The following is a 14,454-nucleotide window of genomic DNA, read 5'->3' as shown; positions in this document are numbered from 1 at the left end:
CGGTATTATATTGCAGTCCCTTTTTGATTTTAATTTCATCGCAAAGGATGACTGCTTCTTTCCCTTTCTCGCTCATTTCACCAACAATTTTCTGGAGGTTTTCTAGAAAATCAGGATGAAATCCTGGCGTCAGGTTTTTAAAAAGAGCCCATCGAGATAACGTACTTTTGGCAGGAAGTTTTAACTTTAAAACATCCCGCATATACTCATACGTTCGCGATGAATAAAAATTTATATTTTGGGCTATCACTTTTTCTGCGCTGTTATAAGAATTCGATTTTTTTAGTAGCATTTTACATAATGTTTTAGCCTCGTCAGAAACATGAGGCAATTTATTTATAATATTAAATAAATTTGGGGTGGTTTTCCTACTATTTCTCTTACCCCTGCGTCTGCTGGCATTTTTCATTAAAACTAAAGCTCTTCCCATTTTCTGCATTTTTTCTTTGTATTTCTTTAGTTCAAGAAACATCTCATAATTTTTATTCCTATAAAACATCTCATTTTCTTCCCTTTTCTGGCAGTTAGAACAAAAAGGGGAATCTTCTAACTGCGGTGCACAAGGAGATTCTAAATTGGAAGGGCTATCTAAACTATTTGAAAACTGTTCTGTTCTAATTGGGTTTACATAAATGCCAATTGGTTCTTCCGCCTCATCATCGATATCGAAATCAAATTGTTCACAAGGAACAGGACTGTTCGGACATAATAGAGAGTTGTCAAATAAATTTAAAGTGGGTACGGCATTGCTTCTAAGCCTACTTTTCCCAATATATTTGGATTCGAAATGTCGGTTACAAATTCGTGCAGTTCGTCTATTGAAAGTGTCATCCAATTGGCATAAGTCAACCCATTTCTTGAGAGTCCTATCATCCGAAGGAAAAGAAAACAACCTAATTGGAAAGCCTGATGGATTCCTGTAACTCCCCTGGCAGGAATCAATTATACACCTGCGTCCATTTTTCCTAATGTTTTGCCGATTCATTTTAGAATACTTAAACCGAATACTTAAATAAATTATTTAAGGCTTAAATTATTAGCTATTTTTATACTTGCGATTGACGATGATACAGCCACAGACACTCGGAAATATTACGTGAAGTAATATTAAATTAAATTTATCAAAAAGCACCACAGCGAGACAAGTGTTTTAAAAAAAACACGAATTCTTAATTTTTTGGAAAAGAAAATCAGCATTTAATCTAGCTCTAAAAAACACGCTGCACAAAGACAGAATCAAATGCCAACTGAAGAGTTTTCCATTTTACGCGGTTAAATTTACAAATACAAGCGTAAATGCAGCTTTTTCTATGCACCAAAATGTAAAGTAAGTAGCAACCAAAAATCAAAAGAATCAAAACAAAACAAAGGAAAAAAATAGATTTGGCGCGCAAGTTAACAGTCAGCATCTCCTTAGACATGCAAAGGAAAAATACGAAATTTTCCAACTATGGTATTGACATTATTAAATACGATAAGCGTATTTTAATAATAAGTTAAATAGTCGTATAAGATATAAAATACAGATAAATAAAGAAAGTTAATAAGGGCTTTAAAAACGTAAACAAAAAAGGTAAACAAAAAGTCAGCTGTTTTTGTTTATCCTCACACCCCTAAAAATCATCCATCAGAAGAGTATGCAAGCGCCATCCACTTGCAACAACAACTCAAAAGAAATCGGGCTTTTAAGTGATGCCGACTGAAATATACCCTGTTTCTACCTTAGTGTATAGATTTATGTTCATTCGTAGATATATATATAAGAAAAACATTTTACTGCTACGACTTAATCGTATTCCCAAACAAATATAGAATGTAAGCTGAAATATTAAAATATAAAACATATTTTCTTTCATAATTTGGCGTATAATATATACCCCAAGTTTCTTAGGGTAGCATGCCTGAAAAGTTATAAAAATCAAAAATTTTAGCTGGCTTCAAAACGAAATCGCACGCACACACATGAAACCGTGTATGTGAATTGCGTGAGCACGCATACATATAAAGATCAGTTTCACCGCGGGGCAACCATCTTGATGATGCGCCTCTCAGCGACTGAACAGCCAAAAACGTTCTGAGAGAATTTGAGCATAAGAATGAGCGTAAGAATGAGAGTAAGATTCTCTCTGGGGCCTCCGGGGGCCTGCCGCAAGAAATTTTTGCGTCCATTTTCGTTGTATGAAATGAGAAGTCTATATGTTGTATGGTTAGTGGTGATATTGAGGAGAGGATGGGTTTTTGGGCGGTTTTTACGGGGGAGGAGGGGGATTAATGATAGAAATTATTAAATTGTTATTCTTAAATATTTGTATTTTATTTTTAGCGGTTTATTGTAAAGATCTTTAATATTAGAATTATTTTTCAGATAACTCTTAAGGCTTGTTTTAAATATTTTTGCTTTAATATTGTTTTGATAAAGTTCTTTTAAATGAAACTCTTTAAAAAATCATTTAATATATATCTTTAATCTATAACTATTTCAAGTTTTAATTTAAACTATTTTTAAATGTATCAAAAGCCCCAAAAATACTAAAAAGTGGCCTTGGAATGCCCCTCAAACACGTTCTTAAATTTGAAACTCTTCGTGCTGGAAAGTACCATTTAATCGCTTTAATGCCAGAAATAAACGGCCCAGGCCCTAAATATATATACGTAATTACTTGTATGTGTTAAACCAGCAGATTAATCAGATTTTATCGCCTTTATTCCGGACAAAACTCTTAATAAACCTCGATCGCTGGCAATTGATGATTTAATGCACTTCTGGCTGGTGCTGCTGCTGTTGGCCAGGCTTTTGTGTAAATGGAATCTCCGCAGGCAAATAATAAATAATCTGAGCCACTCCCCATTCTCCTCCCCCCCCTTTTGGGGGCAAGCCTGCCACCCCCCCACACAATCACATATAGGAAAATGGAATCCTGGCTCCTGGCTAGCCACAGACAACACTTCACTTGCAGTTGCAGTTTGCAGTTAGCCGGACTCCTCCGGCCACACCCCCTGGTGGCACGCCCTCGCCAGCCCGCCAGCCCTCCAGCTGTGCCGCCACCGCCGCCGCCGCTCCCTCCCTCCTCCACACATGTCAGCTTAGCAGCGCCATTTTGAAGGCACTGAAAAAAATTATATGTTTTTATTTTAATATTTAAGTGCTATTTATGAAGGAATATTATTTAGATCTTCCTTTTTAAACCATAAAATAATATAAAAATAATTTTTTAAACATTTTATGATAATTTTAAATTAGTTTAAATTACATTCCCGCACTTTTCTAGACAAGGTCATCTTAAAAAATATTATTTAAACCAAAAAAATAGGGATATGTTTCTGCTAGACTTGAAATATTTATAGAAAAGTCCCTATTTTCTCCCAGTGTATGCCGTGTGTGTTTGTTGTGCCTGTCTGTTTGGTTTGTGTGGATTATTTGCGCGAGTGAATATTAAATTTGAACCGCAACCGAACGAGCCAAGCCGCCAGGAACAGCAATCCACGCGGGAGCCGAGGTGGGAGCGAGCTGCGAGTGGGTGGCGGTCCAGTGGGTGGTGGCCCAGTGGGCCCCGTTTGGGTTTCATTCGACGGTGGATTCGACGGATTCAGTGGCGCCCGGAACGCAAGTTAACTTCCGCTCTTGTGGCTAGACAGAGACAGTAGTCGGCGGAAGAAAGAGAAAGCATGCTGGAGGCATAAACTCCAATTATTTGGCATTGTTTTTGGGGGGTAGGGGTCGACAAGGGGTTAAGGTTGTTGTTGCTTTTTTTTTTTCATGTGTGTTAACCCATTGCAGCTGCTAATGTAGTGGCGTTGTTTGGCGGTCACGGGTAGGCATGAAAAAAAAAATGTGCATGGAAATCATTTCGGTTTTGTATTTCTTTTGTATTTTTTCTTTATTTTTATTTTTATTTGATTTTTTTTTTACATGAATGAAAACAAATTTGCAACTTGTTAGTCAAAGGTCAAACATGTAAATGAAATACACCCAAACATACATACATTTTTATTGGAGGGCTTTTGGAGGCGTTAAGGCGGGGCTATCAGGTGATGCTAATGGATTTAATAAATACTGATGGCTTTAATAAAGTTATTTTAGCTTCCTGCGGCTGAGCATTTTCAGTTTGCAGTTGCATTAACGGCTTTTTCGACTGCTTTTCGTATTTATTTTTTATACATTTTATTTATTTAGTTCAATTAATGATATATGGCATGGGTTTTGGCTTGCAAAAGTGCTGTGGAATAAATTATTTTTATAAAATAAATATGGCTAAGCTAAGTTTGTTTGTTTTTTAAAAATATATAATTAATAGTATGTTTGTTATTTATTTTTTATAAATATTATTTATATTATTTAATAGATGGAGATACAAATGAAGTCTAAGATAGACCAGGTTCTACAGGTTCTAAGAATAAAATAAAATAGAAATATGATTAAGATTATTTTTAAAAATATAAAATAAAGAAACAAAATGCCGCAATTTTATACAGATCTTAAATATATATCCCTTATAATTTATTTATTATTTTTATTAATTTATTAGATATTTTAGTAAATTATAATTACTTTTTATTTTTTGAAAAATAATTTTTTGAACAACTAACATTTATTAATTAATAACCTCTCTCAAGTACTTGCATCTTTTATTTCTTTTATGATTTCTAATACACTTAGTTTGATAAACCGCTCTAATGGCATCCCCCCCTCGAGGGCCGCCTTCGGCTATTTATTTGAGCGAACAGAATTCATATTAATTTTTGTGTTTATGATGTTGTAGCGGGCAAACTTATAAATATTTACTTACATCCGGTCGAAAATGCGTTAGACGAGGATGGCTAGGGGAGGGTGGCTAGGGGGGGATTACAGGATTCGCGGCTGAAAGTAAATAAAATGTAGCAGGACCTCTCGCTACTCTGCACTCTGATCTCTCACTCTATCTCGGTCCTGGGCCTTCGATTTGCGGGCGACCCTTCACAAAATCTGGGCATCGGCGCTGCCACTGCCACTGCCCCTGCCCCGGGGGTTTATCTTTTTGGGAAAATCGCTAACAATAAATAATTTATGTGCAGCGGCAAATGATAATGAAAAAGCCACCCCAATGCAAAAATACCAACAAGAAAACAAGAGAATCAAAAAAAAAAAAATAAGCGAAATAATAATAAAGTGAAAGGACAGGGCCAATGGGTCGACCTTCTTCCTGCCATTCCACATAAAATGTACATATCTGCTATGCGGATGTGCAAATGTATCTGTATCTGGTATCTGTATCTGCAGTATCTAGAGTGGCTTTTATATGGCGGATATGGAGGATATGGCGGGCACATGGATATGTATGTAACATTTTAAGGCGATTTTCCCAGCGGCCAGTCGAGTGGCATTGAAATTGCTAAATTCGAGACTCGCACCAACCAACCAACCACTTCAGTTTCTGGTGGTTCAGTGGTGGCTCGCTCCTCTCGGTGGTTGGGCGGATGGATGGATGGTTGGATGGATGGTTGGATGGTTGGGTGTCTTCCCAACATTATCGTCCATATGCAGACGCACTTATGATGAATGTTCGCGCGCCGCCTCATCCTTTTTTTATTCACCTTTTTTCGGGCCTGGTTTTATTATTTTCAGAGAATACCCCCCGACGGGTATTAGATAACCAAACAATGGAGTAACGAAAACAAAGCCAAGTGGTTAAAAAAAGTAACGAAATCACGGTTAGTTCTTAACCCTTTCAGGGAGAGAGGTGGCCATTTTTTAAGGGAAATAAATATGTCAAGGTTTGGGTTAAAGGAAATATTATCAATAGATTTTAGGAAATAAATATAATATATAGAAAATATCACAATTATATCTATTATAATACATAGTATAGGTGGGTTTAAGTAGAATAGACTAGAATATTCCCCTACTTCTAGAGACATACTTATACATTTTAATCTAGAACTTGCTTATTTGTGTAGAAAATATTACAAGTTTAAGAATTAAGAAGATCTTGTATATAAATATTATATAAAAACCTCGAAGATTATATTTCAAAAGAGATTTCTATAATATAAGTAATATATAGAAATAAAAATTAAACCCTCTCTTGTCTCTTTAAAATCCCTCTTCAAATAACTCCCTTTCCAGCTTAATTATTTCGCCTTGATTTTTAATAAAACTATAAACTATTGCTATAATTTCGGACTTAGTTTCGCACAAGCACATTCCGCTCATCAGAAGGTTAACAATTTCCAGTTCTATAGTCTGTTTTTGGATGAATTTCTGACAATTTTTAGGGGGTTTCCGGTTTTTTCATTTGATTGTTTTGAGGGGGGGTTCTGCGAAAATAGTATTAGATCGGTAGGTAGGTAGGTAGGTATTATATAGTAGTCGTAGACAGATCCGTGTCAATCGATTACAATTGTGCCGTGTCGTGATTTTCATAAAATCGACCTTGGGGATGGGTGGTGAGTACGTGGGTGGGAGGGTGCTATGTGGGTGCTAATGTGAGTGCCCCTATGAGGAATATATATATGTATATAGACCGCCGGATGATACCGCAGAAACGTAACTTGAATTTGAATTTTGAACCAGTGATGTCCTGTGAGCGGCAATTAGAGATGCAATCGGTTCTTGTTCTTCTGCAAGTCGCGCTCCTTTTGACGGGCCAGGATCTTCTCGTCTAGCTCCTCGGTCCGACGCTGCAATTGGGCGGAAATGTTGGCCAAACGCTGGCGTATAATCTGGCAGAGACTGACAATGTGCTCCAGCTGCTCCTTCTCCAGATCGTCCTGGGCAGCCAGCTCCTCGCTGGCAGCCACCTTCTGGCGGCACGGCTCCATCACGCCCACGAGGGAGGCCTCATCGATGGCGAAGGCATCCTCGTCGGCCTCCTCCTCCGCCCCGGAGGACGAACAGGTCAGATCGGAGAGCGACAAGTTGTCGTCCTCCTCCTCGTCCTCGACCGTGTCCTCCGCCGCCAACTCCAATTCATTTTCAACCGCCACCTCCATCTCCATCTCCGCCTCGGTTGTCGGTCCCTCCTCCTTCAAGGAGGATATCAAGGATGCGGTCTCCGCCTTCCCAATTCCAACATCATCATCATCAAGTGGTTGTGGAGCAGCCTGGTCGTCGTCTTCAAGATTCAATTCGTTTCGTTTCTTTTCTTTTCGGGATTCGGGAATTTCGCGGCTCGCCATTTTAGTTTTAATTTTTTTGGATTCTCGAGTAATACGATAATTTTTTTTTAATATACCTCAAAAAATGATTAAAAAAAAACAAAAAAGGAAAACAAAAAAAAAATACCCAGAAATTTTATTTAGATTCGACTTTGAATTTGATTCGACCTTGCCTTCTGACGACTTCTCTGTGTATGATTCCTGAAATCTGTCCCCAAACTTGACCAGAGTATGATTTTCCAACCAGAGCCTACTTGTGGGACATATTTTTTACCAGTTTGGGGGGTTAACTAATAACTCTTCCAGGACTAATCCCCCCCTGGAAGAGTGGGAAACAAGAAAATTCGAGCTGGGAAACAAATCATATTACAAAACTTTACACGCTTAAAAGCGCATGTAATTGGCTTTTGAAATGGACGCGACCACCTCCAGGATGAGGCCAAAAGGTTAACACGTCCTCGGCTCGGCACGGAAAAGGACCCTCTTGATCCTGGGATGCTAATAACAATAAGTGTCGATGTCCCTGCGCCACCACACCCTCGCGCCAAGCAGGACGTCTGTGAAATATGAGGAGCAGCCGTGTCGCAGCAAGGACCCACTGGACACAACCCTTGATTTTTTTTTTTTTACCTCCTAACCACCCACCTTTTTCGTATCCTTTGGCTGATATCCTTTCAGTCTGTTTATGCCCTGACAATAGGGTATACTTATTTTGTGGGAAACTTGAACCAAAAGAGGGAAGTTTTAAGGAGTTTTGATTAACTTTTTGTAGAAGTAGAAGCCTTGTCTGTAGTTTGTTTTTAGTTTTTTGTATAAATTCACACCTCTCCCCCTCAAAAGAGTATTTATAATTCGTATTGGCCAAAAGAAAACCTTTTTTATTTGCATTTCATTGCTTTTTCAGAAGCTCTTTTGTGTTCACCTCACTTGGACTCTTTATTTTTTTGCGTTTTTAAAGGGGGGGACTGGCTAATTTTTGTTGAAAAGCCAGCCCAGCACTTGTCCCTTTCGAAAAAAACAACAAAACAAAAAAGGTTTCAGTATCCTATTTCTTAGTTGATAATTTTTTAAGGGGCTTAATTTAAAGGTTTTTTTTGGTTTTTAGATTAAATAAAAAGGCAAGTGCCATGAATTCAATTAAGGTCTATGGATTGTAAGCGCTACTTAAGAGTGTAAATTAGTTGAGTAAATTATAGTAGATGTCTTAAATAGATTTCAAGTTGAAATAAATTGGTAATTAATTATAGTAATTAGTGGTTAATAAAAATATTTATTTAAGAATGTTTAGGATGATGATTACTGGAAGAGAGAAACCTAAACCACCTTGTTCCACTTCTAATACCGTTTAAAGTCAAAGAAACAAACTCTTCTTTTTCTTAGATTCTGTTTATGATCTCCCCCCTTTTTGGAGTGTTTTGTTTCCAAAGTTTCTCAAAGTTCCCCCCTATTTTTTTTGTTTTTTTTTGGAAACATTTAACATATTTCCACAATCACCAAATTTTGTGGACGAACTGCGCCGTCAAATAAGTTTTTGGGTTTAATTTTGTGCTGCCAACAACTTAACGTTTTGTTACACCACCTTGTTGGTATATTTTCTCGTTGTTGTTGTTGGCGTTGTTATATCCTTGAAACTTTTTTGTTTTTTTTTTTGTTGGTGCTAGGCATGTGCTCGTTGTAGCCAGTGACGTATATTTAACATGCCGCACCGCAACTCTGAACCACCGACACCCATCACAGTGAACACCTCCTTCACGCCCCATCCCGAATTGGAGCGAGGAGCGGGATTGGGACGCCAAAGGACTCGCGCTAGATGGGTTGCCTTGTTTGGCCCCAAAAAGCATGCTACGATTTTTGAGTGTTGGCATGTTTGCTGTCAGAAAATTGTCAGAATCGTATGCAACATTGCCAGCCAGCTCTGGGGTTTTTTGTGCAACCATCATCCAACTACCAATCCACCAATCCATTTTTTTTTTTTTATATATTTTCTTTTTTTTTTTTTGTTACTGGCATCGCATGCCAGTGAGCTAGATTTTTCATTAGGCTTGATGATTGGAAAAATTGACAGGCGCTTTTCAAAAGCGATAACTTTATAGCCATGTGTGTGTGAGCCAAATGTTTGGCCAGACAATTGACGAAAATCTATAACAACAACAGAGCAGTGCAGTGGGTTCAGGCCTGTTTTTTTGGTGGCACTAGCAGCTCCCTGCTATGCATAAAAAAATTAAAATAGAAGGAATGGGAGAAAAAAAGGCAATAAACCTTAACATGCCAGTGCATTTTGGCCAAAAAAATAGTCTCTAAAAAAATCAAATAGGCAGTAAATAGAAAATTATACTATTTTTTGTCTACTCTTACTGATTAAGGGGGGGAATAATTAAAATTGGGGTTAAGGGATAGAAAAAGTATGGTCGAGAGAGGTTAGATTTATTTTATTATTTCATTTTCTTATTTATTTACAACTTAATAATAATATTTGTAGGAATAATTATGGTTCTTACTATTCTTCTATATGGCGATGAACAGATACTATCGGCTGAAAGCTTTTATCGATATATATCGTGCTTAATTATAACTTTATTCTTTTAATTAGTTTAGTATTATGGTTATTTCTCAATTAAAATAATTTCTAGGCTCATAGAGAGACGGCCGTTGAGCTTTTTTTGATAAATTTATACACTTATCGATTTATTCGATAGTTTCTAAGCCTTAAAAATAAATCGCTTAGCTCCTAGTAGCCTTCGAGAATTAACTTGGAAGCTCTGAACCTTTTTGTGTCACATTTGTTTCGATTTCGTCATTACACATCGTTAGTCCCAAGCACTTTTCGAAGATATCTGTCAGAATACATAGATATATAGATATATAAATCTTATCATATATATAATATATGAATATATATGTAGGGAGAAAAGTGTAAGAAATAAATAAAATATATAACATTAATATATAATACAAAAAATAAGAAAAATTTGATTTCAGAATAGGAGTCACGGAAAAAAATTCAAGACAGACTAGACTAATGGGAAGTTTTCAAAAAAATACAGATTAAACAGAGACAAAACAGAGACTGAGTGAGTGAGAGGCGAACGGACATAGGAGCAGATTATTTTCGGAAAAAATCTTTTAATTTAAGGAATTATCTCTAGAACGAATACAGGCCAACAATTTGAACAAAAACGCAACGGACCAGGACACCCACACACAGGACACACCACTGGACGGGCCATGGCATCATCATCATCACCATCATCATCATCATCATCATCATCATCATCAGCAGCAGCAGCATCATCATCAGGATCCTCCTCTTCATCCTCCAATAATAATAACAACAATGAGAATAATAATAATAATAATACCAACAACAATGATGAAATACAGACCGATTTGATGAATCTCAATCCTCAGGACACGATCGAGGAGATCGAAAGGAGCCTGTTGCCGGTAATGAATCGACTTCTGTTGCGTCAGGAGGAGGAGGCGCGAATGCGAGCCTTCCAGCTGGCCGCTTTACAGCACCAGGATCCGCCGATAGTCGCCAATCCGGAGCGGTATATGCGCCATGTCCTGGGCAGTCGACGCCGCCCTGTCCAGCGGAATGACGGTGAGGCTGGGGACGTCGGCGATGTCGGGGATTTCAATCACGGCTTCGCCTTCGGCATGGGCATGGGCATGGGCGTCGGCCTTGGTCTGGGACTGGGGGAGCCGCACGTGATGAGTGTGGCGCGACACGGCGGCGGAGATGCCGAACTGGTGATCCATCCCCGGGTGCCGGGACTCATTGGCTTTGCCCAGTATCGCGGTGCCGGAGATGGCAATCGGGACTTGTTGAACTTGAACGATGTGATGCCATTGAACCAGCAGCGGTACATACAGTTTGGTCATCTGGGCGCTGGACGAGCCGAAGGTGGCGGGGTAGGTGGCGGAGGACCGGGCGAAGGCGCTGGCGCTGGCGCTGGCGAGGGAGTGGTGGCTGCAACTGGGCCGAGACAAGGTCCTGGAGCGGCACTTGGACTGGGACCACGCCTACGAATCGGAATCAGACTGAGAGGTGGAGCGGCAGCGGCGGCGGCGGCGGCAGCGGCAGCCGGAGTTCCAATTGAAGAATTCGGTGCGGGAGGTGAGGCCGGAGGAGCCATAGCACCTAGAGAAGGACCTGCCGCCAGAGATGAAGGACTACCGGCGGTTCATGGCCTCCACAGAGGAGCCGGAGTACTGAGAGCTCTTAGAATGCCAGAAACTGGAGGAAGAGGTGTACCAGAGGCAAGAGTGTCTGGACAGGCGGTGAGGGGACTTCCCGCAGAAGGACATCCGGAGGGGGGAGTACCCACCTCCATAAGCAATATATTGGGCACTTCCACGGCGCCACCACTGCCCCAGAGGCGGTGCGGGGAAAATGGACGAGTGCGTGCCCCGGCACGTGTCAGATCCCGGGCCGAGGGGGAGAGATCCTTCTATGGACTGGGCGACGAAAGGACTCGTGACGAATACGGTCCAGCCGCGTTGAACAGCATTTTCGGCGAGGAGGGAATACCAGTTCCGAGATCCCGAGCCGAAGTGGGAAGATTCGCGTTCGGAAGAGCTCGTTCTGACCTGAGACCACCTCCGTTCGGAGGAAGCTACGCGGACATGGGCTCCCGGTCGCTGGGAGGTAACTATGCTGCTGTGGAGACACCCTTTATAGAGGGGAGTTTCGGCGAAGTGGGCACATCCTCGGCCATGGTCCGGGGACCATCTCTGAGAAGAACTCTGACCGAAATGGGAACACCCTCGAGGGAAAGCGCCTCTGCGGAAGTGGGCACACCCTCAGTCATAGCGAGGGGATCTTCCTCTCTCGGAAGCACCGTAGAGGAGGCAGGACTTGGTGGCGATGTGCCTGCTAGAGAAGTACCAGAAGTGGGAGTAGTCCCCCCTGTGCCCTTTCTTGATCCAACATCGGCAGTTGCGGCGCCGCCAGTGGCGCCCCCACGGGTAGACGTGCCCCCATCCGGAGCAGCTTCTTCGGGACTGGCCACCGTGGTCGTCAACAACGGAGCTGGAGATCGTGCTGTGACTTTGGAGACGGAAACGCCAATAGACGGGCCACCTCAAGCCGGCCAGGACAATGCCGTGGCCGTCATCGAGAATAATGCGGAAGTGCCAGAGCCCCGACGACGTGCCGAGCGGGATCGGAATGTCCGGAACATACTGCGGCTGTGCGACTTCATCCAGCAGCAGCTGGCCACGATTGCCGAGCAGATCGACTCCTACGAGCAGAAGCTGACGCTCCACTGGTCCTCCCGGGAGCCCGACGGCGATGCCCTCTAGGATCCGTCCCAGCACCCCGCTCCCCTCCCCGACATCCAAGAAGACGGAAAGCTACACCTCCACTCCCCTCCAAGAACAAAAAAATGCCAAAGCCTGGAGCCAAAAAAAGCAGTTTTAACAAAAAATAAAATACGAAAATCCGAAAGGTAAGCCAGAAGTTTAAAAAATTAAGAAAAAAAAACAAATATTTAAAAAAAAGAGGGTAAGAAGCTGCAGAGAAAGATAATGATTTGGATTTAACAAAATTTTAGAGCTTGGTATTAAACTTAAAAAAAAAATAAGCCAAAAAATAGCTACTTTTGAAAATTAAAAAATCTTTAATATTTTGAACTGAAACTGGAAGAGAAAAGCACAAATGAGAGATCTAAAAAAAAACCAAAATTAGAGATTATATATATAATTTTAATATTTAAAATTTCAAAATCAAAAGTTACAAGTTTTCTCAAATTATTGGAAGAAAAGAAAATCCAAAAAAACAAGCCTGCAAAAATCCAAAATTGGCTTTTTCAAAACATAAAACGAAAAAAATATTTAAAAAAAAATGGAAGAAATAAGAGCTCGACAAAATTTTAAGTTTGTTTTAAGGAATTTCAAACTTTGAGAATCAAGAAGAGATTTGCAAAATTTTCAATTCAAAAGTGCCCTCGAAAATGCTGTTTTGGAAAAAATCAAAGAAGCTGGAAACCTGGAAAAATTACAAAAAGAACTGCTCTTTTGGAAGAATTTTTAAAAAAGTTCCGGTATACAATATATTATATATATATTATATGATATATATAGAAAGAAGAAATCCTCCACTATCCCAGTCCACCTGAAGAACAAAAAAAAAACTAAAAATAGAAGGAAAAAAAAAAGGAAAAATAATCGACCATCGACCATTTAATCATCAGTATTTCACTAATTGTTGGCGTGTTTTTGACAAAAAATTATTATCGTATTGCGGCATATGTCGGGGCAAGAAAGATATATATATATATATATTCTATATAGTATGTGGCCAAGTGTATTTCAGTTCGAATGATCATGCAGTCCCCGCATTGCCTGACAAACAAGGACGACCGAGAAGAAGACTAAGACGATGAGGAAGAAGACGAAGATGTGGTGGATGTGCCCGCCGAGTGAGTGTCCTTTTTGCCCCCCCCCATATGCCTATCCCCAAAATTGCCTTCGATTGCACGTGTTATCCTTGGACGCACAAAGATCACAAATCGAGTAAAGACTGTGCGTTCCAACAATTATTATTTTTTTGTAATTTTTTTGGGCGGGTTTTGGACCATCTTGATGACCTAAGAAGGTAAGCTTCTAGTTCTACTGTAATAGTTTAGAAACCCCCCTCGTTCTGTATGCATTTCGTGCATTTCTCCGTTTCAAGAGTCCTAAAGAAAATGACATGCAAATTAGTTTTGTTCAAATGACTGACAAGTTGGCAAAAAAACAGACACACCACGGCGGCAAAAAAGGACTAAAAACGACTGAAACTGAAACTGAGTCAGAGGCAGAGAATTTCGGGGAAAACGCGAATAGCGAAGCGCGAAAAGGGGTTTTTATGGCCAAAATATCGAAGCACACACACACAACACACACTACAATGCAAAGTGCATAAATAAATACAAAATTTCCGGAGACAGTCGACAGAAAGGAGGTTTTTATGGCCTCACTCCTTGCCAGCCCACTCCTTTCAGTTTGGCCCAGTCTCTGACCGCAGGGGAAAGGATTGCCCAAAGTCCCGAAAAAGGATTGATCCTGTTTTTGGATTACCTGCTGAGCTACACAGGACCTAGGGTCTAGAGGACAGAGGAAGGACTGCCTGCCAGCACGCCTCTGTACAACCCAAAAACAAGAAAAATATTTGACAATTTAATTAGTCGAAAATTTGACAGGATTATCGCTGGGCATGCATCACATCACATTAAGTTAAATAGAAACCCACCCACATACACACTGTGCACTGCAAAAAAATAAGGGTTAGTTGGTAGAGATTTTATAGATTTTGGGGGGAGTTTAAAAATATTT

At 40.2% G+C, this 14,454-nt stretch overlaps 1 protein-coding gene across 1 annotated transcript; it reads left to right on the top strand.

Moving 5' to 3' along the window:
* The first annotated feature begins 9,902 nt into the window (after window positions 1–9,902).
* LOC6498772 (spidroin-1) lies at window positions 9,903–13,679 on the top strand. Its single transcript, XM_001967201.3, has 3 exons — window positions 9,903–10,047; window positions 10,114–10,205; window positions 10,281–13,679. The coding sequence occupies exon 3, from the start codon at window positions 10,360–10,362 to the stop codon at window positions 12,439–12,441; it is 2,082 nt and encodes a 693-aa protein (XP_001967237.1). The 5' UTR covers window positions 9,903–10,047; window positions 10,114–10,205; window positions 10,281–10,359; the 3' UTR covers window positions 12,442–13,679.
* Window positions 13,680–14,454: the final 775 nt, after the last annotated feature.

Source organism: Drosophila ananassae, chromosome XR, assembly GCF_017639315.1.
Source record: "Drosophila ananassae strain 14024-0371.13 chromosome XR, ASM1763931v2, whole genome shotgun sequence".
NCBI classification, from domain to species: Eukaryota; Metazoa; Arthropoda; class Insecta; order Diptera; family Drosophilidae; genus Drosophila; species Drosophila ananassae.
The sequence above is the reverse complement of the archived record's forward strand: the minus strand, read 5'-3'. Positions and strand labels throughout refer to the sequence as shown.